The sequence below is a fragment of the Nothoprocta perdicaria genome, unplaced genomic scaffold (genome assembly GCF_003342845.1).
Source record: "Nothoprocta perdicaria isolate Ctin4 unplaced genomic scaffold, notPer1 scaffold_50, whole genome shotgun sequence".
NCBI lineage: Eukaryota > Metazoa > Chordata > Aves > Tinamiformes > Tinamidae > Nothoprocta > Nothoprocta perdicaria.
Window position 1 is genome coordinate 4,218,720 of NW_020455755.1, and position 22,934 is coordinate 4,241,653.

The 22,934-nt window shown below is 43.9% G+C and overlaps 2 protein-coding genes across 2 annotated transcripts in view; one reads left to right on the top strand and one right to left on the bottom strand.

The window, feature by feature from the left end:
* Positions 1-2,300: 2,300 nt before the first annotated feature.
* On the top strand, positions 2,301-12,793 carry LOC112954601 (transient receptor potential cation channel subfamily V member 2-like). Its single transcript, XM_026047835.1, has 17 exons — positions 2,301-2,505; positions 2,718-2,880; positions 4,181-4,478; positions 5,111-5,244; positions 5,572-5,724; positions 6,010-6,150; positions 6,635-6,933; positions 7,355-7,531; positions 7,987-8,145; positions 8,266-8,361; positions 8,866-8,936; positions 9,642-9,807; positions 10,291-10,357; positions 10,445-10,752; positions 11,138-11,256; positions 11,823-11,917; positions 12,659-12,793. The coding sequence occupies exons 3-17, from the start codon at positions 4,237-4,239 to the stop codon at positions 12,787-12,789; spliced, it is 2,358 nt and encodes a 785-aa protein (XP_025903620.1). The 5' UTR covers positions 2,301-2,505; positions 2,718-2,880; positions 4,181-4,236; the 3' UTR covers positions 12,790-12,793.
* A 7,906-nt stretch (positions 12,794-20,699) lies between these two features.
* Positions 20,700-22,934, bottom strand: part of HASPIN (histone H3 associated protein kinase) — a 2,590-nt gene continuing 355 nt past the window's right edge. Inside the window, exon 2 of the mRNA XM_026047949.1 lies at positions 20,700-22,848. Coding sequence (XP_025903734.1) covers positions 20,832-22,848 — 2,017 coding nt within the window. The 3' untranslated portion in view covers positions 20,700-20,831. The remainder of the gene's footprint in view (positions 22,849-22,934) is intronic.

Below are 22,934 nucleotides of genomic sequence, written 5' to 3' on the forward strand. Positions count from 1 at the left end.
ATCTTCATCAGTATAATAAATACTGAGCTACCGCAAGGTTCTGCCTTATCCCCCTGAATAATAGCTTAAAACAGCAGGAGGATCACATGTTGCTTCTGAAAATGCTGGTTTGCATTTTGGTGCTATTAAATTGTTCCTTTTATCCTCTTCGTGTGCTGCTTTGGATCCCTTTCCTCTGAGCCCTGGCAGCTCTCAGGATTTTAATTATTGGTGGCAAGATCCTTTTAAAGCATCACCACCAGCTCAGCTGGCAGCTGCACAACAGTGACATAATCCCATTACTGGTCTCTGAATGTTCTCTCGCTGACAAATACAGTTTCGGGTGGGTCTTGTAGTTTTTCTGCCTTTCTCTGAAATGAAAATGCTGGTGTTTACTGTAGTGCACTCTCTGTGACAGTGTGCGCATGTGTGCCTGCATAGCAATGTTGATGTGTTCTCCCAGCAGCTTTGTTTCTATTTTGCTGTGGTGACCTCTCAGCTGGCAGTAATTCCTTTCCCAGCAAGCTGCACATTCTCCTTCCTCTGTGTAAGCTATTAAAACCAGATGCACAGAAAGAAATCTGTTAGGATGCACTTCTGTGGGCTGATCTGATCCTTTAGAAGGTGAACTCCCTCCTGTGAAGGCCTGGAGGGAAAGCCCAAGTGGATTTGAGCCCATTAGTCTCAGCTAAATTGGGCCTGATTCTCTTCTGCTGATACCATAGTAAATTAAAAGTAATATCACTAAAGCAAAGTGAATTGACTTTGTGCAAGGCTGGGGTGAAGGGGAGTGGAGACAAGACCTGGTCTTGTATTTCTCTGCATATGCCTGTTCATTGGCTATGCTGTGGCTCCCAATAAATCATTAAGCATGGAAAGAGAAAGCAGCTTTGTATTGTTACTGTATTGTTTTAATTTTGGCACAGAGAAATCTGGGAAATAAGCTTTTGTTTTCATCCAAAGCCATCAAAGAGAAAAAGGTGCCCTGCTATTTACTGGGAATGCTTAAAGGAAGATGCAGCTTGCATCTGATTCAAAGTAGAGGCTTCCTGGGAATGTTTCTAAAGGTGATGGGCACATTCCACAGAGCCCCACGTCATCCTGCAGTGCTGCCAGATGAGGATTGCTCTTCTCTTTGAGCTGGTGGTGTTTGGAAGAAGAAACCCACAACCAGAGTTCAGCATGTTGCCTTCATGGCCATTCTCATGATGTGGCACTTACTGCTTCCTAATGCTTTTTTTTTTTTTTTTTTTCTTTTTTAGACCTATAAGTGTCTGAGCTTTGGAAACTTCTTGTAGAATGTGCCCTTACTATCCAGCTGGTGATCAGGAGAGGTTTAGACCATTTTATTACTTAATGAGCTTTTCTTCTTGAGCTCCGGGTCACATACACGACTTTGAATCATCAGTGCTCTACAGAATACAGATGAGCAATGCTCCATGTAGATGATGTGCTGTGAAATGTCATTGAGACTAAGTGCTGAATTACATTACTCTGCACACCAGGCTGCTGGAAATAATGGTCGCGCTGCCTTCATTTTTTTAGGAGTATGAGATAAAAAGCTCAGAAAATCACTTGATGTGGGCTGAGATTCTCTGTTTCCCACGGGTCCTGTTTAGGGAGGGGGTGAGGGTTGTTAGTGTGCAAGCATGGACTCGGCTTCAAGTAACTGTGGAGATATCCTGTCATTCTCTCAGAAGTAGCTTTTCTGAGACTTGCACTTCTCTAGAGAATCAACCCCCTAATTGGGCACTAACAGCAAGTATCTAGTGGCCATGGTCTTCAGGAACTGGGGCTGTTCATACAATCTCCTGAGCTCCTGAGCACCCCATACTGTGTTCTGGCCATGGTTTGCACCGCCTCTTATCAGGGCATGTGACTGTGTGAGGAGAAACAACTTGGGGCGGAAGAGTTGCCCTCAGGGGTTCCCATGTGTCGTGGGGCTGCTTGAGGAGCCTTGTGACAAACCTCAGAACCAAACCCTGGGCTCTAGCGCCTTTCCAAGTCAGACCAGCCTGCCATTGCATCGCAGCAGGCTCTTGAAAGCCGCAAGTTCCTTCTCTGTATGTGCAGGCAGGGGTTAAGCATTATGAGTTTGCAAGAGCCAGCCAGCTTTCCCATATAAGAGCACTGCACTCATTGGCTCTCAGTTTTACTGAGAAATTCATCTAGTCATTTCCTGTGCAAACCCCTCTTCACTTTGCAAAAACCCATACTGTTGCATGAATAACAGCCAGTGGTTATTCCTTCTCACAGGCTCCCTGGATTCCTTCATGGACCACCAACGAGGAGTTCCATTTTGTGACGTTGATAGGAAGTGCTGATATCAGTATGGTCGTATCTGCAGAAGAAGAGGGCTCTCACCCATGGATATAAACAAATTGGGGGCTTCAGGAAGCGCTTTCATGCTTATTAAGGCTTGCTGGCATTTGATTTGGCTTCTACTAAGAAATTATTTAACCTCTGGAAGATCAGTTAGGACTCCTCGTCAGATCAGTTCTTGGGTGGAGCTTGCAGCAACTTAGGGTAAGTGCTGGGCTCTTCCTCTTTTGACAGTAGCGTTTTTCTTGTGCTGTGCTACTCAAAATGGCTTGGTAAAGTACGAGGAGGAGGCAGGGAAGGTCTTGGATAGAGAACGAAAAATTCATCTGATAGAAACGGCTGTATTTTTAGGGAGGTACAAAGTAGATGCATGTAGGTCCTTTTTTAAGGACCTTTTTGTTCTTGTTTTTAAACAGACTGTCTGTACTAACTGGCAATAAATAACAGTCTTGAGTGCTGAGGAGAGATGGAAACTGCAGCTGAAAAATGACTTTGTGGAAAAGAAACCAGAAAAGCACAAGCAAACTGTTACGGAAATACAAATAGCCCTCTCTTTGTTGAGGATCAACAAATGTACCAGTAAGTGTTTTGGGGGCTGAACGGGGGATTATGGGGTGTATCCTTGTGTATGCAGAGGGATATTTGTCGTTAGACGGCAGACTAACCTGAGTGGCTGAATTACAACAGTGTTTCTTGAAACTGGCCTTTAGATTTTTTGCAATGAGCTGTATAAAGATGTTTTGTAACTATTTTCTGCCTAGAACTAACTATGCTTCTCTGCATCCTAATCTAAACCACAGTGTTTATACTCTGTTGATTTACCTTAAGGCTGGTGCTGGATCTGGCGTCTAACCCTAGTCCCACAAAGGGAGATTTCTCATCAGAAAAAAGAGCTGTTAACCATTTGGAGGGTGGGTGTGCTGGTAAGGAGGAGTTTTAACAGAAGCTTTGGTTTAGGTTGGTAACCACAATGTTTCTTTGCCACGTCATAGACTAAACTGCGTGTGAATCTTCAGTCAAATCCTGACTACAGATGGTTTACCTTCACTGTGGGTCTGATGTCATGAGAGATGCAAGATGAGGTGTCTAAGAGGGGTGAAAATGGAGTGTAGGTTGTATTAGATGAGACAAGTGGGCTGAGTACTCTGGATGCCTGGACTCTCTATACAGCAGATCTGGACCCAGCTTTGCTCCTAAGAGAGCCTGTGCAGTGTCCAGCTGTGAGTGTCCGCACGGCAGCTGCACTGTGAATATGTCCCTGCTGACGTGGATAGCAGTAAAACTGGCAGCACCCAACTCTGGGGAGATCTTATAACCCACCCATTTTTCCCCAGGATGAAAGCAAGAATGTGTAGAAGGAATACAATTTGTGCATATGTTTTCCCTATAGAAATACTGTCCCCCTGCAAGCAGAAGACAGACAAAGTTAACACTCCATTGCAACGAAGGCCTGCGGTTAATCTTATCTTTTTGGCCACTTGGTGACTAACCTGTGTTGGCTGCACTGAGACAAGGACAATGTTCGTAGTCTCCTAAAGATCTACTTTCTTTGCCTTTTATGTAAGGAACCTGTGCTGCTGCCAACAGGTGAGGTCATCTCACAAAGGGGGTTCGGATGTTCTGCAGACAAGTAGGCTCTATTCCATGAGCTGCTTTTGAACACCTTCTCTGTAGGAACCCTATTTAAGGCCTTGATCCTTCTTTCAAGGCCACCCAGTCATGCAGAGTTTTACTGAATCCCTCTCTCAAGGAACCTGTAGAGGAACCTCAAGGAACCTCTGGGAACTTTGGACCGGGACATGTGCCTTCCTTTATGCGCATCACTGTGCGCATTCTAGGTGTGCGTACAAATTGCATTAATTCTCCTGTTCCTTTGCAGGATTAGTGTCCTGGTGGATGCATCTTTGGTGATCCACAAGACAATTCCTACTAGAAATGGCTAACTTCACAAACGGGCAGCCAGGCCCAGGACAGAGAAACAGGTTGATGGGACTGCTAGAAACAGATGACAGCATCCCAGAAGATAAACCTGCATCTAGCAAGAAGGAAGAAAGAATAGGGCTACATGGAAAGAAAGGAGAGCTACGGCCCTTGGAGTCACCTTATCAAAAGGAGAGTACTGACTATGCTCCTAAAGTCAAAATTAATTTGAACTTTCGTCCAGGACTTGTCAGCAAGTAAGTAACTATTGACAGTTTCACAAGGGTGAGGTCCCTGCTCATCCCTGTGGAATACGGTGCCATAAACTTTGTTAGAACCTAAATTAAAAGTAGCAGGGCATCTGATGGAAGGTAATTAAAATCAGAAAAGGGACTGTTAGCCCTTCCTGTCTGCACCTGGAAGGTACCTGTGTGTTGTCTTAGGTTTTGAATATATCTGAACTAGCACCAAATAAGCCAAACTGGGCACTAGAGCAACTTAATATGGAGCCCCTATACAACTGGCCTGTTGTTGCCAGGAAAGGGATGTAAATAGCTCATGGAGCATTTCATGCCATGTGATGGGGCTGATTCGGGTCCTGGAGCTATCTTGGGCTTCTCTTTCTTTGTGTTCTGGATGCATTCCAGGATTGCACATTGGGCTGGATCTGGGAAAAGCTCCAGCTGATGGAAACTGCAGCCACTTGAGAGAATTCTGGGAAATAGCTCTCTTTATTTTTCCTTTGACTCAAAAATAAAATACTTGAGTTGTTTTTCTGTCAAACTGCTCTTCCTCCCTCCCTTTTTCTCATACTAGCCTACTGGAACTTACTGCATGTTTATGTCTTCCTCTCTCCAGATTTTTTTAACACTTTTTATTTCTTCTGTAGCCAGAAGGACCCCAATCGCTTTGATAGAGACAGGCTCTTCAGCGCAATCTTAAGGGGCAGCCCTGAGTCACTGGATGGATTGCTTGAATACTTAAGGAGGACTTCCAAATTTCTCACCAATTCTGAATACACAGGTAGATTCCTTCTCAATAATCCCTAACCAGATTTAGCAGAGGCAGAGCTTGTGAGCAGGACTGGGCAGTGGTGGAATCTGCTCTTGATTCTTCACTTTCTCCAGCCTATGCTTTTATTTTCCTATTGTCCAGCTGATGATGGAGGATACCAATAAATGTCTCCTCAAGCTTATGCCTCTGATACAGATGAAAAGTACTGAGAAAGACCTTTTGAATAATTACAGTATTTGGTCCTAGAATGACAATTGAGTTCTGGGTATAGTGGATTAGGTAATACAGATGTGTACAAGGAGATGTGCATCCCGTTCAGAACTCTTTTTCTACTAGACGCAAAGACTGGGAAGACCTGCTTAATGAAAGCCCTGCTGAATTTAAAGAATGGGAGGAATGACACAATCCCAGTTCTGCTGGAAATAGACCAAAAGACAGAGAATCCCAGGCCACTTGTCAATGTTGCGTGCTCTGATCCTTACTACAGAGGTAAGGCTTCTGTGTCAGACAAATGAGATGTGCAGATATGAGGAAAAGGAGCTAAGAGGGAGCTCAGGCTGCACTGCAGTCCCAGGGTTCTGATGCTGCTACAGTAGCAGTCCGCTCACCTTTTAATTGTGATTTCTGATTCTGGCACTGAGTCATCTTCAACCTTGAGTTTAGGATTGCTGTGCAGAGCACACAACAATTGCTGAAGCTGTGTGCCTTGCTCGAGGCCTTTGCCTGTTCCTTCTGACAGCAGATCTGCATGGTAAGTTTTGCTTGTTTCCCTAGGCCAGACTGCACTCCATATAGCCATAGAGAAGAGGAACTTGGATATGGTGAAACTTCTAGTAGAGAATGGAGCTGATGTCCATGCCAGAGCCCATGGTGAATTCTTTGGGAAGAAGAAAGAGGGAATCTGCTTTTATTTTGGTGAGTCGATGTGAAATGCATTCTTTGGTGGTGTTATTTTTATTGTGTGTGCAGTCACTAGTCCTAGCTGGGTTTGCCTCTCTGTACACGGGCTGCCATCTCCTCTGTTGTGTTATAATCAGGGACTTCTTGACTTGTTTGAATGGCAAGATTCTTCATCAGACTAAGGTATCCAGTGAGCCCTTGCCATCATACTTGGTTCTGTATATTTAGTTTCATCAAAGGAAGTTCGGACAGAGACATAGAAATATGTGGTTAATACAGCCAAATAAGGAGTCTCTGGGGGAAAAAAGTTTCAGCTGTCCCCAGAGGTTGGGAGAAATTGTTGTAAAACACTTCCTGAATCTAGAAGCACTGAGAACGAATCTGTTTTGTGTTCTAGTGGTAAAACTCGAGGCTAAATATGTTTCTAAAATTGCCTGCCTTTGTTGTTTTTGCTGCATCCTCCCACTTTGTCTCCCCCTCCAAATTCTCTCCTTCTCAGGTGAACTTCCCCTATCCTTGGCTGCTTGTACCAACCAATTTGAGGTGGTGGAATATCTTCTAAACAATCCCCACCAGAAAGCCAGGATCCAGGAGCAGGATACCCTGGGCAACACAGTGCTCCATGCCTTGGTCATGATTGCAGATGATACGGAGGAGAACACCAAGTTTGTGAGCACAGTATATGTTGAGATCTTGAAGGCAGGTGTGAAGGTTGACCCGACGTGCAAACTGGAGGAAATAGTGAATTACGATGGATTAAATCCTCTGCAGCTTGCTGCCAAGACAGGCAAAGTGGAGGTAAAGACAACTGAAAGGAATCTGTGGGGGGACTGCAGCATGCATGTTGGATGCAGGGTTGGATGTAGCAGCATCTTACTTCCAGCTCACAGCAATGCTGTGGACAGTGGCACAGACCTAAAGGAGGCTTCCTCGAGGCTACTCCTGTTAGGGTGCTCTACAGAGCCACAACTGACCATTGCTGTTCTCTCCCAGCCAAGAGAACTAGTCTAGTCTGAACTGGGTTTTACTACTTAAAGAGTTGATGCAAAGTTTAGCTGGGTTGTCCGGTGCTTGGATATATAGTCTGTAGTTTGGATATGACACAGACTATAATGCAGAAAAGAGTGTTCTGCACTTGAAGGCAATTTGGGTGTACTTGGGTCATTTTATGCCTTCATTGCATAATGAATCTTCTGGTGTGCATCCACTTTCTCTGCAGATCTTCAGACACATCATCCAAAGAGAGATCAAAGAGCCACAGTACAGGCACCTATCACGTAAATTCACCGAATGGACCTATGGACCTATCCATGTGTCTTTATATGACTTGTCCTCCCTTGACAGCTATGAGGAAAACTCGGTGCTGGAGATTCTGGCCTACAGCAGTGACACACCAGTGAGTCCTTTTGCAGGAGACAAAGATAACAGTGCTTTCTTCTGGCTTTTTTTTTTGGTGTTGCTGTACAGTTATGCAAATCATTTCAAGTTAATGTGTTATTTCAGGTGATTGTGTTGGAAAGAAATGACATGTGCATTTCTGCATTTTTAATTATAAACTGCTTAGTATATCTCTGATAAGCTGTAATAAGAGGAATTTTAGATCCTTTGTTTGCCCTAAGCTTTGATTTGTCTAAATACCTGGATGGAGTCAATAAGATTTGAGTTCCTATAGGATAGTTGATCTTTTTCATACAGAAAAACCTCACAGAATAAAACTTTGTGTGCCCTAATTGCAGCCACTGGTCTCTGGCTCTGAAAAGGACAATCCCTGATCATTCTGTCTTTGTATTGACCCATGGGTACGTTTTTATCTGGTGGATTTATTCATTTATTTATTTATTTTTCATGCAGAATCGGTACAAGATGGTAGTTTTGGAGCCACTGAACAAACTGCTTCAGCACAAATGGGAAACATTTGCTTCTAAGAGATTCTACTTCAGTTTTATTTCATACTTGTCATTCATGATAATCTTTACAGCTATTGCCTACTATCAGCCTTTGCGAGTAAAGGTAGGCCCTTTATTTTTTAAACAAGAAAGACCTGAATGGATAGAGCTGAAGTTTTAAAAGGCTCGGGCTGGCTATCACGACTGCTCTGTCCATCCTCAGTGTTTTTGCTTTTATTTGCAGCCTTCATTTCCAGTGGAGTTCACAGCTGGAGGCTTCCTGTGGGTTTCTGGACTGATCATTATCTTGCTAGGAGGCATTTATCTAATATTCGCTCAGGTATGAGCATCTCTGGCCTACCTACACTGTAAGAAACTGGCACTGGTGTAAGGAAAGAGATTTTGTTATCCCAACATCAGGATGTGCAGAAACGTGGACAAAAGGGGAATCTTGCTTTGAGACTTTTAGTGTTAGTAGGGTCTAGCACTGATGGGGTGGCACAAGTCAGAGTGGGCAAGGTGAAGAACTGGGGCATGACAACAAGCAATTAGGAGATAATCTTGTAATCTATGGTAGTAAAACACATCCACAGCATTTAATGCAGTCTATTAACATTGGTATTCAGTGCCACGATTCAGGCCCTATCTATTCTTAGTTCATTTTGAAACATGGGCTTGTTTTCATCTTTGCGGGGCAATCAGCTGAAATCTGGGGTCTTTGGAATAAAAGCAGGAGAAGGAGTAAATGAACTACTCTGCTATGCAATAGGCTATGCCAGGCAGGATTCAGTATTTAGCATGCCCTATTGTAACAAACAGCTACCGTTGATTTTTCTCTAATTAGAGTCTGTATCTGCGAAGGAGACGCCAATCTCTGAAGACTATGTGCTCTGACAGCTGCATTGAGATCTTGATGTATGTCTCTAGAGTTTTTTGGGGCAATGAAAGCACAGGTGACATTGGTTTTCTGCTGTGGGCAGCTAACTTGCCATAACATTACTAGAGAGATGGTGAGCAGGAAAGACTTATTCTCTGCCACTGTCTCCTCTTTCCATCCCCTCCCTGTTTGTTGCCCTCATGTCACATCTCATGTCAACCCTTTGTTGTCATGGACAGTGCTGGGTAGCGTCTGTCTTTGGGTTTTTGTATTATCTGACACAGTGGAGGCCCGATCTCAATTATTCTGTAGTTAAAAATTTACACTCATTAAAAAGAGCTCAAGCACTTAATCTGTACCTTGTGGCTCTGATTTGGTCTAAGGGAAAATAACTTCCCGGTTTTCTGGTGAGAAGTGTTCATAGATGCATGTGTGTGCTTCTATGTGTGCATGTATTCATAAGAGCTATGATTCTTTTCCATTTTATATCAGTTATGTGAGCTACATAAACAGCTAAGAATTTCCATAGTGTGAGATTAACCAGTTCATAACAAACCTCTGATAACTTGTGGCTTTGGTTAGAACAGGATTTGCTTATATAAACTGAGTGCCTGATTAACTGTTTTATTTGCTCTGTGTAGCCTGTAGCCTGGTAAAATGTGATTACTTTTCCTTCTAAAATAGCAAGGATGTGCAAATGGGCCTTTCTGTGGGAGTAAGTCACTATTTCTGCTTCTTGGCAGCTTCATCCAGGCATTCTCATTGCTATTGTCAGCAGTGCTCTATGGTGCAAGTTCAGAAAACTATGTAGCAGTGATGGTTTTCTCCCTTCTTTTGGGATGGGTGAACATGCTGTATTACACTCGGGGCTTCCAGCGCACTGGGATTTACAGTGTCATGATACAGAAGGTCAGTACTCGGAAACAACCTTGTGTGAAGAGCTTGTGAGGAACGTCCTGCAGTTGCTTTTCTTTCTCAGGGACCATTAAAATCATAAATGAAACAGATGTATTGACTTAGGGAGTTGGAGAAGGAGTCTAGATCAATGTCTTCAAGCACAGTTGAGGCAGAATGATGGTTTGCTATCTGTAGAGACAAAACAAACAGCTATCAGTATTGCAGCAATCTGCAAACAGCCAGACATGGAATTTATTTGTTTCAAAGGACCAATTCACCCGTTTTTGTAGTGCTCTCAAACTAAGTTCCAAACACTGGAGGAAGCAATTTAGCATGTACTACTAAATGCTTCCTTCACCTGGCTAAAATCAGTCCCTGACTTGTTTTCAGTATTGGCATTGTTACTGGTCTTGTTTTATGATGAGTGTGATAACAGGAGATCATACTGGTGATTTAGTGTGAGATAAAGACACTGCTTCCTGCTTTGTGTTTCAGACTATCCTGAGAGATCTGCTGCGTTTCCTCTTGGTCTATATGATCTTCCTCTTTGGCTTCGCTGCTGGTAAGGACTTATTTAGCCTCATGGAGCAGGCAGGGCTGTAAGACTTCGATCTTTCTGCAAATGATTCACAGTCTGTTTTTCTCCTAGCTCTGGTTACTCTGATGGGGGAGGCTCCTGCCGTCTCCCATAACAAGTCCGTTTTTCACCTGGAGGATGTCGGGAACCACGCAATGTACGGCGGGCTCTTTAGCGTCTCTCTGGAGCTCTTCAAGATCACCATTGGGATGGGCGACCTAGAGTTCCAGGAGCACGCCAGATTCAAATACTTTGTGATGCTTCTGCTGCTTCTCTTTGTGATCCTCACTTACATTCTTTTGCTCAACATGCTGATTGCGCTCATGAGCGAGACTGTCACGGATATTTCTGGCTACAGCAAAAGCGTCTGGAAGCTGCAGGTTAGATGTACTGCTCAGCAGTCATGTCATGGTCCTGCCTCCTACTTGATTCTCATGATATCAGAGATGAGAATGCGTATTTGTCATAAAATGTTTATAGATTTATCCCTCTGGGGAGTAAGCATAATGTTTTAGGTGTATTTACAACTCATGCTGCTTGTTTGCACCAAGCCTACCAGCCTGTAGATGTATGTGCATAAATGACTTGAAAGTATTTTCTGTCTGTTACTATTAAGCTAAGGATTACTTTGGGGTTGAGTTAAAGTGATTTTTTTCAAGTCAAGATAGTTTCTGGTTGGGAAAGATTGAATTAAAAGGAGGGGCTTGCTTCTGCATGTCCTGTATAGCTATATTTTTTTCTCCTGATATGGACTTCTACTTTCAGAGAGCTATTGCTATCCTAGAAATAGAAAAGGCCTGGCTGTGGCGCCAAGGTGGAAAGAGGAGATCTGGCTGCTTCCTTTCAGTGGGCCTCAATAAGAAAGATGAAAGATGGTGTTTCAGGTAAGACATATCCATTACACGCTATCTCAGTAATGGATTCCCTGCAAAATGTTGGGTTGTTGCTCTGCTGGAAGTTTGAAAAGCTAGTTGAGTTCCCCAGTATTGTCACCAAGACACAGGTTGGCTGCGCCGGAGCTCAGTAACTGCAGTGTGAGCACAACATGAGGGGGCTCCACTCATACCTGGAGAGCAATTTAACCTTTCTTGGTCCGGCAAAAGGAACTGCAGGCAGCACTCGAGTAACCCCACAGAGTGAGGAGATGTGTAGTCCCATGGAGCATGATACAGAGTAGAATCTAGGAGGTTCCTTTTCTATTAAATGCCTTGCCTGGAAGGAGCTGAGTATTCAAACATTTTAGACCTGCATGCAACATACTATGGGAAGAAATATTTATATCACAGAGCTTAAACTACAGAAGATATTTACTCAAAGAAAAGCTCTCCAGGGTGTTTTTCCACCAAATGATTAGCACTGTGCTGTCAGGAGGGACTCGGATTAGATAATGAGGTCTGGACTGAAAAGCTGCACTCCATGCGACAGTATTTGTTGTGTTTGGTCTCTCCAGAGTAGAGGAACTTAAATGGACGAATTGGGCAAAGGAGGTGGGAGTTCTAAAGGAAGAACCTGGTAACACCAGCGATTCCGAAGTAAATCCAGAAGGTAAGGCAGGCCAGAAGGTCTTCGTTTTTTTTTTTGACCTCCTGCCTAGCAGGTACTTTTTGTAAGATGTTATGTTTTTGGATGGAAACATAAATGTTAGGCCAGAAATTGCTTCCACACAGAATCCCTTGTGAACTAAACAAGCAAAGAATCAGGATAGGTTTGTACATGACTGGAGTTTACCTGGTGGAATCAAATAGGTGCCATTCCTATTTCTTTGTGATGGAAGTGTGCAGGAAATGCTGCTGAGAAAAGGGCTGTTCTTCCCTTTGACTCAAACCTGTAGTCCAAATGCATCATGCTCTTGCAGGAAAGGTAGAAAAAAATAGTCCTGTTTGTAATGTGTTAAAAATCATAAAATAATTAAAGCACAAATCTGGGCATTAAGACTTTTTTTGTCAAATTATATATTAGATAATTGCATTTGCTTCTCTCTTTATGTCAGGGAAGCAGCTCTGTGTGGAAAACTGAGATATTCCTAGTATATTCCTAATATCTCACAGAAAAATTTTGTTTACTTTAGCAGAGCTTGGGCAGACACTTCATCAAAATCAAACACAGGCTCCTGCCCTTTCATTATAGTTTCTCTCCCAAGCGGCAACTTTCTAGGAGTCAGGGGGTTATATTTAAATACTGTCTGATGTATGTTGGCTTTTTCCTAAACCTGCACCCTTCTAAAAGCTGAACCCCTTTGTTAGCTTCCTGCTGACAAAGGGCTGCTGTTTTTGTCTCCTGCTGTAGAGACAACATCATGGAAACGGCTACCACAGAAACAACTGAGATCAGCTATTCCAGAGGAGCAGTCACTATTACAGTCCCAACTATCAGCAACTGAGATGATGCCTCTAAAGGGACAAGCCAGAAATCTTTAGCAGAATTTCTGGATTGCAGCCTTGCTCCCATCTGCAAAGGAGTTCTTCCTATAATGGCTGGAAAAAATGAAGGCATTATCAGTATTAACATGAATTTCATCAAAGACTGGTTCAGCCTGTGGCTTTAAATATTTTCATGCACTTTATTTCCTCTGAAGAAATGATTTTTCCTCAACTTGCTCTGCCTGACACTAATTACAATGTCTAAATGTGCAAGAATGAGAGCAAAATCATAGGGGCTGCAGGGGGGCCTTTGGTCTGGGACATCAGTGTCTTTTGAGCTGTATAGAAATAATTCTGTTTGCCATGAAGAAGCAAGAGGATTGTGTGACCTGTCTAAGAACAGGCTGACTGTTATTCTCATGTCACAGGAGGCTGCACTGAAGTGCTTGGGAATAAGAATGTTATAGAAGCAAAAATATTGCTAAGTATGGAGACAGCTTCTGTGTAAAACACTTGCATGAGATGTGTGGACAAATGTTCAGGCTTCAGTCATCAAGAGCCACATAAGTCTTTGTGTCAGTACCTGGCCGTGCTGGGTGTTTAGATTGTACCAGAATTCCCATTTTACAGGCAGGCAATGGAAGCATTTGCACAATGTGCATGTTTTCTTAACAGCACAGAAGTGATACGGCTTTCTTCGAATTGTTACTCAACAAGGCAAATTTCTGAAACATCTGTCTTTTGCTTTTCTCTGCAGAAGATAGCAGTGGAATTCTCCACGCATGGCTTCTGAAAGATAGATTTGCCAAAATGTACAGTGTGGTTAACATTTCCTCTCTGTCTTAGTTGACTTCTTACCCAAAATGGCTACAAGGACTTCATTGCTCTTTGCAATGTGCACAGTGCCTTAGACAGGATGGGAAACATGCTTTTGGTTCTGTGGAAAAAAAAGAAAAAAGAGTTGTCACACTTTGAACCCATGCATAAAAACAAGGCTTGAAATATTACTGTAAACTATCAGTATAACAAGTTTACTTATTTGAAAGTGCTCATCCTTGGATTTATTTTAAGGCTTCAGCATCTCAAAAAGAGATGATGTGATCAGTGGTGACTAAAAAAACATTATCAAACTGCTGATTGCACTTCATTCATCAGCGTGCCAACCTTACTGCCATGCTGCTCAACTGTTGTTTTTCATGACCTCATGTTTACACAGCCACATCCAAAGCTGTAAGAGCCCAGCCCTGCATGTAGATGCATCTTGATAATGGGAATGGTTAGTGATAGCTCTGTAAAGCTGCAGGCGAAAAACTTTGGTAGCATCTTGTCTTCAGTGAGATAAACTGTGCAAACCTAGATCTTCCTGTCTAGTCTGAGCAGGTGAAACTAGGAGGCCCATCTTTTGGAGACAACCATTTTAATTTTGTGGCTTATTGCTTTCTCATGACTGGCAACAAAAGCATTGCTGTTCAAAGTTGTTCCCTGCCCTGCTATTTCCAGCAGGTTCTTGCCCTGTGTCGGACACTGGTCTCTGCAGCTTCACTGCATTGGGTTTCTGAGTTAGAACTGAATTCTCTCACTCCGGCTTCTGCTGTTTTCTTGCTTGGTGAAACCTCCAGCAGCTTTTTCCATCTAGGGTTTTCTCCTAAGTGCTACCAGGATTTGGCAAGGTGCTCAGTATGCACAAAAGGATTGGCAGACACATGGTGATGGGATGTTGTGCTTGATGTTTTGCTGTGGTAGGGACACTTTGAGATTCTCAAGAATGCAGACCATCCCTGCTTGGAGTCTTAATAAACTACAAAAGAGCAATCACACTTGTTGGTAATGTCTTTGATAGGTGTGGGCTCTGACAGCTTGCTTCCAAGCTAACCTGCTGCTTCAGACGGTCCTTGAACCTGCTGCTGTTTAAATAACTTTTTTAGGCTTCAAGCGTTCATTTTGATTTTGATCTGCGTCAAAAAACATTCCTAACAGTCAAGACTGCCATTCCATGTGCTTCACAATCACGCCCCAAAAAAGGCAGTCCGAGCCTTCTGCTGCCTGTCATTTGTGAACTTCAGATAAGGACAAGCAGATGCAATAAAAATCTGGCCAACCTGGCCAGGAGATTTGGTTTAGCAGTGCCTAGGCTGATGCACAGTTCTTTGTGCTCATGGTACAAAAGAGAGTTTTGAGCATTTATCATCTCTTTCCCATAGGGTGCTTCCTATAAAGCTGAGTCAGTTCTCTTGAGAAGATTAACATCAGTAAAGCATTTTGGGGAAAACCCTCCAATTTTCTATATCCTTCCCTGCTGACAAGGCTTGTCTGTAGTTTCACATCCAAGTCGCTCCCCACTTTGGTGATGCTACAAACAGAAAGGCCATCTGGGGTTGGCTTGCTGGGATTTCTGCAGTTCCCTGCTAGAGGAAAGACTTGCGAGCTGGTTCATAGCTTCGATGGTAAATGACTGATGGTGTTCAGTCATTTACACAAGGAATGGGTAACAAACGAACTTACTCTATCCCTTCTGCTCCTTGTGAGGGGTAATGTCCCCTGCACGGAGCCTCTGCCTCAAACCTATTCCTGTGCAAAGCTGGGCAACTTTGCAATGCTCTTGGCTGAGAAAACCAAAACCTTTCTCAAACTTCAATGAACAAGTGCAGTTTTTCTCCTCCTTCTGCACTGTACATATGAGCCACAGAAACTCTAAACACTACTGGGAGTAGATACCAGCAGCTCTTGTTATTTTCCATTCAGTTATGGATGCTCAAGCCCTCTGTTTTGACTTACCCCTAAGCTGCAAGCTTCACAACTAGGGGCAGGGCTGGGACTGAGGTCATATTGTTTCCAAACTCCTCCTCTGTTTGATCACACTTCTACCTAATTATTACTCCTTGTGCCCACCATACCAGGCTCCAGCTGTCTCCTGCTCAGAGTGATCTCACTGATATCTGCAGGGTTAAAAAACAGGCTTCATGCCTGCTTTCTGGGGTTCCAAACTCCACACAAGGCCTTTTTCTCTGAGGAATCAGGCTTGTTCTTATCCTTCTTGGAGTACTTTGCGCATTTAATTTTATTGCTTTGTTTCCTCCACCCTTTTTTTTCTTCCTTTTTTTCAAAGCTTGCTTGGAGGAAACCATGGAGAGGTTTTCTGTGCCATCTCTTTGTGACCCCACTTGTGCCTCGACATACTTTCCGTTGTCTCCCTTTGTAGCTAGCAAAGGGAGTCATTGAAATGTGACAAGCAAAAGGGCTTGGACAAAGAACAGATGTTTCCTATAAGGCTACACGAGCCGCAAGGAGCTGTCTCTGAAGCGATGCAGCTGGCAGACTTCTCAGCTGGACTGTTCCTGCAGCTAGCAATGAGTTTTGTGGTAGCCGTGCATCACTTTTATTCTTTTCATCTTCTCAAGAAACTGCATTTGTTGGTCTGCAACTTAAGAGCAAATGAAATTTAAAACATGCTATTTCTTAAAGAAAACTGTTCCCCTTTGCCATCTCACATCTGCTTCAGCAGCCCAAGGGGTGCCAGATAGGGCCAGAAACGTGCAACTGCCTCAGGGTTGGTGTCTAGCTGATATTAAAATGTGAGAGCAGAGAATATTTCACCTTCTCTTTGGAACTGAATTAATCTTTCTCAGTCTAGATGTCTGAAATGTGGGGTGCTACAGCCTTTATGGAGCATGAGGATCTTTGATGACTGTCTAATGTTAAACACCTTGGATATCAGCAGCCCTTAAGAGAAAGGAGCTGGAGGCAGCCAGAAAGTGTTTGTTTGGCTTTCTTAGTACTAGACTTTTCTGAGAGTGCTTGGAAAGTTTGCATGCTGAGGGCAAAGAGCAGCCCTGTTCCAGTCTGGTCTGGTGGAATTTTGTTCTATGAACTGGCAACCAAGACAGCCGTTTTCCTGCATGAGTCTAAAGAGGTATTAAAGGAAAATACAGGTACCTAGGTGAGCAGTTTTACCTTTCTGTGAGATCAAATGATGACCTGACTGCAGTTTCACTGTTTGTCTGCCTTCAGTGCACAGAGTGCAAGCAGTCACTGTTAATCTGATGAAGACTGTGTCCTGCAGAATATCGCTGTATTTCTGGTATTTTCTCTAGCAGAGAAAGATTCAGACATAAAGTCTTACTGGCTTCTTGTTTCTATGAGAATAGATCTTTTTTCACTTATGAGTTATGATGCCTTGGGGTATTCTGTTAACACATGCCATTTGGTTGCACTGTGTAAGAACACTTGCAATGAAGGGCATTTTTGAGAATTGATAAGGATGAATTTCTATTGTAGTGAGTGTCTGGAGAACAGATAGCTTGCGAATCAATACTGTTCTTGGCTTGATGACAAATAAAGCTTTGCTTATTCACCCTGGCGTTTCATAATTTCTTGAATCCTCCATCTTCTGACTGCTGTTTCCTAACTAGTATTTTCATGAGAGCTTCTAGAATGAAATCCATAGGCCAGAACAGCTTGATATTGTGTCTCACTGAAGATGCAGGTTTCTGTTAAAACTTAGTAGGCTGTTTTCTTCAGGCATAAGAGTATGGTACTGACAACACACATTATTCCTGCTCCTTGTGTGAATGAATGCACCAGGATTCAGCATGACGGTGGCAAACAGAGGATATGGAGCCTTGTATGTGGCTGCAGCTCCAGGGCACAGCATGGAAAGGAAGGTGTTGGTGTTTCAGGAAGGGCATTTAAAACAGGCTCTGCAAGAACAGGTACTGTGCTTGTCTCCCATGGGGACATCGGGGCCGAGGGACTGACAAAACACCACCGTGCCCGGGGAGCCCAGTGGGTTCCAGGCATCCAGTTTGCTCAAAAAGCAGCCGTTTTTTTGCCTCCAAACATTTCCTTTGGAAACAAAAGCAAAGCTACTATGATCCTTGCTGAATAAAGAGTGTGTGATGTACCTAGCGCTTGCAGGTAGTGATTTTTTGAATAAATTCATTAGCTTTATTGAAATCTAGAAAGAACAGGCAGCCCCCATTGATTCTTCTGTATGCATTTTCTCAACTCTGAGCTTTTCCTGCCTCTTTCATGTGAGATTTGCTGATGTCTGAGCTTCTGGGGCAAGCCACTCAGTGGAGGAAAATGATTGAAGTCCTTCCACAGGGTAATGGAGTTTATTGGTTCCTATTCCACTCTGTTTTTCCATGTTTTTCCTTCCACTGGGAAGGCATTTAGCTAAATGGATTGTACTATATTTGTGTTCTGTTCTTACGGCCTATGGAAAAAGAGACTTTGAGCTATGGCATTCTCCTTTTTCTTCTGTCAAATTGTTGAATAATGATGTGGTTCTGTTACACTGGTTACAGGATCCCTCCCTGAGGATGGCTGTAATCTATAATAAATAATAGGGAAATTATATGCCTATAAATAAGTAGATAAATAATGTTTCATTTTAAAAAAATGCCTTGCTTGTGTGCAAAGACATTGACTCTACAAAGCTAGATATACAGAATTCCACTGTAAAAGCTTCTTGTCTTTTTCTGAAAGACAGGTTTGATCTTTTTTTGGCTCTGAACTCTGCCCGCTTGATGTGAGCTGTGATGGGGTGACAGGTTCTCCTTGTTGGAGCTCCGTTTTATCACATCCAAGGGGAAGAAGGAAGGGTTTACGTCTATCGCCTGGAGACAGAGGTAAAAACACTGGTAGCGTAAACACTGCACGTTGGGGATTTTCCAACCATGCCTAAGGAGTGACAAATAAAACATTCCTCTATGTGCTCTCGCTGAATATGCGCTCCCTGTATGGTAGAGGACTGCACGATGAAGCCAGCAGCCCCATCTTATCCATTAGAGTAGGAGAGAGAAATAATTAAAGAAATAAAATCGTTCTGTACCCGGAGGCACACTGATATCTCAGTGTGATTAAATCACATCCATCGCCAGTGCATAAGTGATTTGTTGGTGCTGATTTTGCTCTGGCAAGCAATGTTCTTCACAGTTTTTTCGACAAATGTGTGCTAGGCAGCTGCTACACCGTTGCTTCCAGGGCTTTCCAGAAAAGAAAATGCTTTGTGGGCCCAGCGGCTAACTCCACTATCCAGGGTGTGCAGGGTGTATTTTAGTTAGGTTGTTCTGAATGACAGCAGCACACGCTTTAACAGCAGACCAGGGGAAACCCTCTTTGTTGCACTCCTTAAAGTTTACTTGGAGAGCTTACTGGAAGCAAACAAGAGTTTGGCATCTGCTACAAGCCAAATAACGTGCACCCTCTTGTGGCTTCTTTCTAGAAGACAGACCAGAAGATTGAAAGGTTTCTGTCACTGAAACTAGCTAGGTTCAACTCAGTTTCCTATTAATTTAATAACAGTGCTCGAGTGTTTGCTTGCCTGGAGATGTCCAGAGACACTGCTTCCATATGAGAATTTTCATGATCCCAGTGAAAAAGGGTCAAGCTTTTGTTTTGGGAATAAGATGTGATTTTGGACTGCTTACTATTTTGTTTAGAGCATTGCTCTCCTTAAGCATTACCAGCGTGCAGAGAGGTCATCTTTCGTATGTAAGAGCTACTTACGCTGCCCCTGCTGTAAATGGGATTCCTTACTGGGTGTTTTTCAGACTGGTTCCTTCACCTTGGAAGGACACTCAAAAGTGCAGGTGACCTCTCCTTTTACAAGGTTTGGGGTTACTGTGGCCAGCGTTGGAGACATCAACAGGGATGGATATGAGGATGCTGCAGTTAGAGTCCACCTGGAAGATCATCTTCCAGACAGTTCCCCTTTTGGCAGTATTTGCATCTTTAGTGGTGATAAAGAAGGGATGAAAAGCTCTTTCACCCTAAGCATGTATCGTGTATGAATTGCCTCCAGTAACACTCTGCAGAAGGAAATGCTTGTGTTTTTATAGCAAGGAGCTAGGAGGAAGGAAATGCATTTCATTCACAACGATGGGTAAGAAATATACCCAGCAGATGATTTATGTGGCTGCACAATTTTCTGCAGCAGAGCTGCTCCTTAATCATAGTTGTTCACTTGCCTGCTTAGGCAAAGGAGCTGGGTTCAAGTGGGCAGGGGATGATTAGGGGCAAACAAAGTAAAAGATGGTCTAACCTAGAACAAATTGACTTGGAGAGAGTTTCACAGATATTCAGAGACTGCTCTTAGGTACACATATATGCATAGATTAGATAGTATTTCAGTTCTAACAAATCTGCTGATGCTACACCTTTATTACTGAAAGTCAATGAATTCAATGACCCAGGTACACTGAGTAATAATTCAATTTGACATTCACTTAGTTGGATTTACCTTTGTCTACAGACTAGTTTAATGTACATGAATGTGAGTCAAGCATTTGTTGAAAATAAAGAAGAATTCCAATTTCATGTAAGTAGAGATTCAAATAATCTGATACATGTTTAATCAGGACTGAAGACTACTTGCGCGTTTCCTCTGTAGATAAATGGAGAAAATCACTTTAAAACTACCATCCAGTTATAGATTTGGGTTCCTATTCATGAATGTGAAAAAATACAACAGGAACACAGGTACTTTTTTTTCCCCTCCATGATCTGATACCATTTTGCTGGTCTTTACAGGGGGAATATTGTAGATTAGACTATTTCTAAGGCTGTATTACAGTATTACACAAACTTTAGATACTTGCACCTTGTAGCACCATTCCATGCACATGTTTTGTCAAACTGAGGTCATTTTAATAAATGAGTCATAGAGGTTTCCCACTATTTTCTATACCCAATTGGGTTAACACTGTTTACTACTTTTGTCCTCACCAGTCAGAAGTTGGTTTTTTTTGTTTGTTTTTTTTTCTTTTTTAAAGTAAGAAAGACAATATAATAGTGAAATAGAACTTATTTTAATATACTAAAACTCAAAAGGTAAGAAAGTTTAATTCAAAGCATAAGCTAAGCCCGAAGAAATGGCCCCTTGCAAAGTCATGTCTGTGTTCCTTTCCCCTCTGCCCTCAAGGTACTTTTTTTTTTTTTTTTTGGACTTTTTTAAAACATGTTTTTGGTAACTTCTTATACACATTGATCACCCATGCACATAATGACATTTCTTCAACGCATCAACAGTTAAAAAGACAGTACTGATGCAGGTCAGCATCAGTAACTTCATCTGCAGAAACACTGCTCTCCCTTAATTACTGGAACAAGCTGCTGCTATGCAGAACTTCACTTGCAGAACCAAAAGTTAGTACTTCGTTATGGAACTTAAGGAGCTGCTGCTTTATTTTTCTCATGGCAGAAGTTGTTTCCTTTCTCTTGTAGGTCACTTCTTTCAGAAGTTTATCTGACAAGTAATGTAGCCAGAGCACATTGCTGTGTGGCTGATAGTCAGTCCAGCTGTTGGAGTTCTCCATTTTCATTTGCCTATAGATATCAAACTGGTAGTCCCCTGTGCCTTGGAACAGTTCTTCATCAGTGGACAGGTCACAAAATACAGTTAATCCATCTTTCTCCAGCCGGGACAAGGTGTAATCTATGATGTTGACATGGATCCCTGCAGTGGGGATTGTGCACACATTCCCGTTCAGCACATAACTGAGCTCCTTTACATCTGTTCTCTTGACCAGCACATTCCCCCAGTGCAAGTCTCTGTGCTCAAAGTGCAATTCCTGTTCTGCCACAGCCAGGGAAGCAGTGACCTGCTGCAAAATGCTTTTTGCTGATGCTACTGAACTTAACTTCTTTCTCATATTCTCCAAATCACTGCCTCCAAATTCAAATTCCAGGACCATGAAGAGTTGCTCGTCCCCAAAAAGGTCTGGCCGATCATTTTCTGATCCTATTACATCGTGGTATTTGTCCCAGGCTTCCAGAAGGTGCTTAGGATAGGCTCCTTGAACACAGTGCACCGAATACAAGCTAATGAACCCCACAGTCCTGTTCATAGACTCTTCGGACAGAAGACTGAGTTCCCTTGAAATTATGATCTCGGGTAGAATCTCTGCAAAACTCTTTTGAGCTTCACCATTTACTCTCTCACTCCCCTCAATGGGAATTATTTTTAAGGCCACCGGTCCTCTCTCGCTGTGGGTCCGGAAGACCTCCCCAAACACCCCTTCCCCAATTTTCTGGCAATTTTTCAGCTTATCAAAGGGAATGCATTCCTCAAAAGAGATAGGCCCCTCCTGCTGGCATTCCCCGTATACCTTCTCTGCATCCGTAAGCATCATCTCCAGGACAGAACAGGAATTCCTGGGAGCCAGCAGGGCCATGGAGGAAGCAGAGCGACTACAGCACTGAGCCATATGAGCAGATGGGGTTCCTTGGGGGCCTGAAAGGCGGGATTTCATCAAAGGGGAACAGAGGCTGCTGCTGCAGAAACTCTCCTCTGTGGCAACTTTCTTCTTCTTGTGGAAGGACAACGATGATCGGAGCCTGCCCCAGCAATGGGAGTTACTGAGGAAAGAGCAGTCTTTGTCTCTTCCATCTGCAGCCATCTCCAAAGTGTTCTTCTTCTTCATCCCTCTTTGTTTCCTCGGCGGTCTGAAAAAGGAGTTATTGGCCTGCTGCTGCCTCTTGTTTTTGAGGCGGGCCGGGCGCAGCCGCGTCTGCCGGCCCCAGCGGCTGCAGCTGAAGCCGCTGATGCAGGCCTTCCTACACGTGCTGCCCTCGCCAGCAAGCACCTTGCTGCTTTTGTATTTCTTCCCCACGCCTCCTTGCAGGCCTAAGGGAGAACCCGGCTGCGGGCAGGGCTGTCCGTCCTGCTGCACCCCAGCCACGCGAGTGACTTCTTGAGGGTCCAGGAGTACCTCGGGAGTAAGCTGGTCCCTCCTGAGGCTCGAGGGTCCCCTCCTTGAGCCTCTGCTCTGCTCATCGCAGCCTCCTTCAAAGCTGGGGCCATCGCTCGCTGCAGGACACTGCGGCTTCACTGTCCCCTGTGCCGCAGTGGCTCCCTGCAAAGGCAACGAGGCTTGAGACAGGCGCTGTGCTTGCGTTGACGATCTCAGCACCCTGTCACTGGATGATCCCTCGCAGGACTGTCCTTCCCTGGCGCTCTCACTCGCTGGTGACGGTTGCTCCCAGGCTGCCGGGGAGGCCTCGAGCGGGGCCAGGCCGCTGCCGCCGCAGGGGACGGCCGTGCGGCCGCCGCGCACGGGGGCCAAGCGTGGCTCCGCGGCGCCGGGCGGCGAGAAGAGCTCGAGGCTGGCGGCGCTGAGCAGCAGCACGGAGCTGAGCTCCGCCAGGCCGCGCGGCGCGGCGCGGGGCGGCCGCTGCGGCGTGCTGCAGAGCAGCGGCCT

Bases quoted from the DNA above. Each gene is read 5' to 3' on its own strand.
- LOC112954601 (XM_026047835.1), top strand. From the start codon at position 4,237: ATGGCTAACTTCACAAACGGGCAGCCAGGCCCAGGACAGAGAAACAGG. The intron at 6,934-7,354 runs GTAAAGACAACT...CTTTCTCTGCAG, and splicing joins CCAAGACAGGCAAAGTGGAG to ATCTTCAGACACATCATCCA. The intron at 8,362-8,865 runs GTATGAGCATCT...TTCTCTAATTAG, and splicing joins TTTATCTAATATTCGCTCAG to AGTCTGTATCTGCGAAGGAG.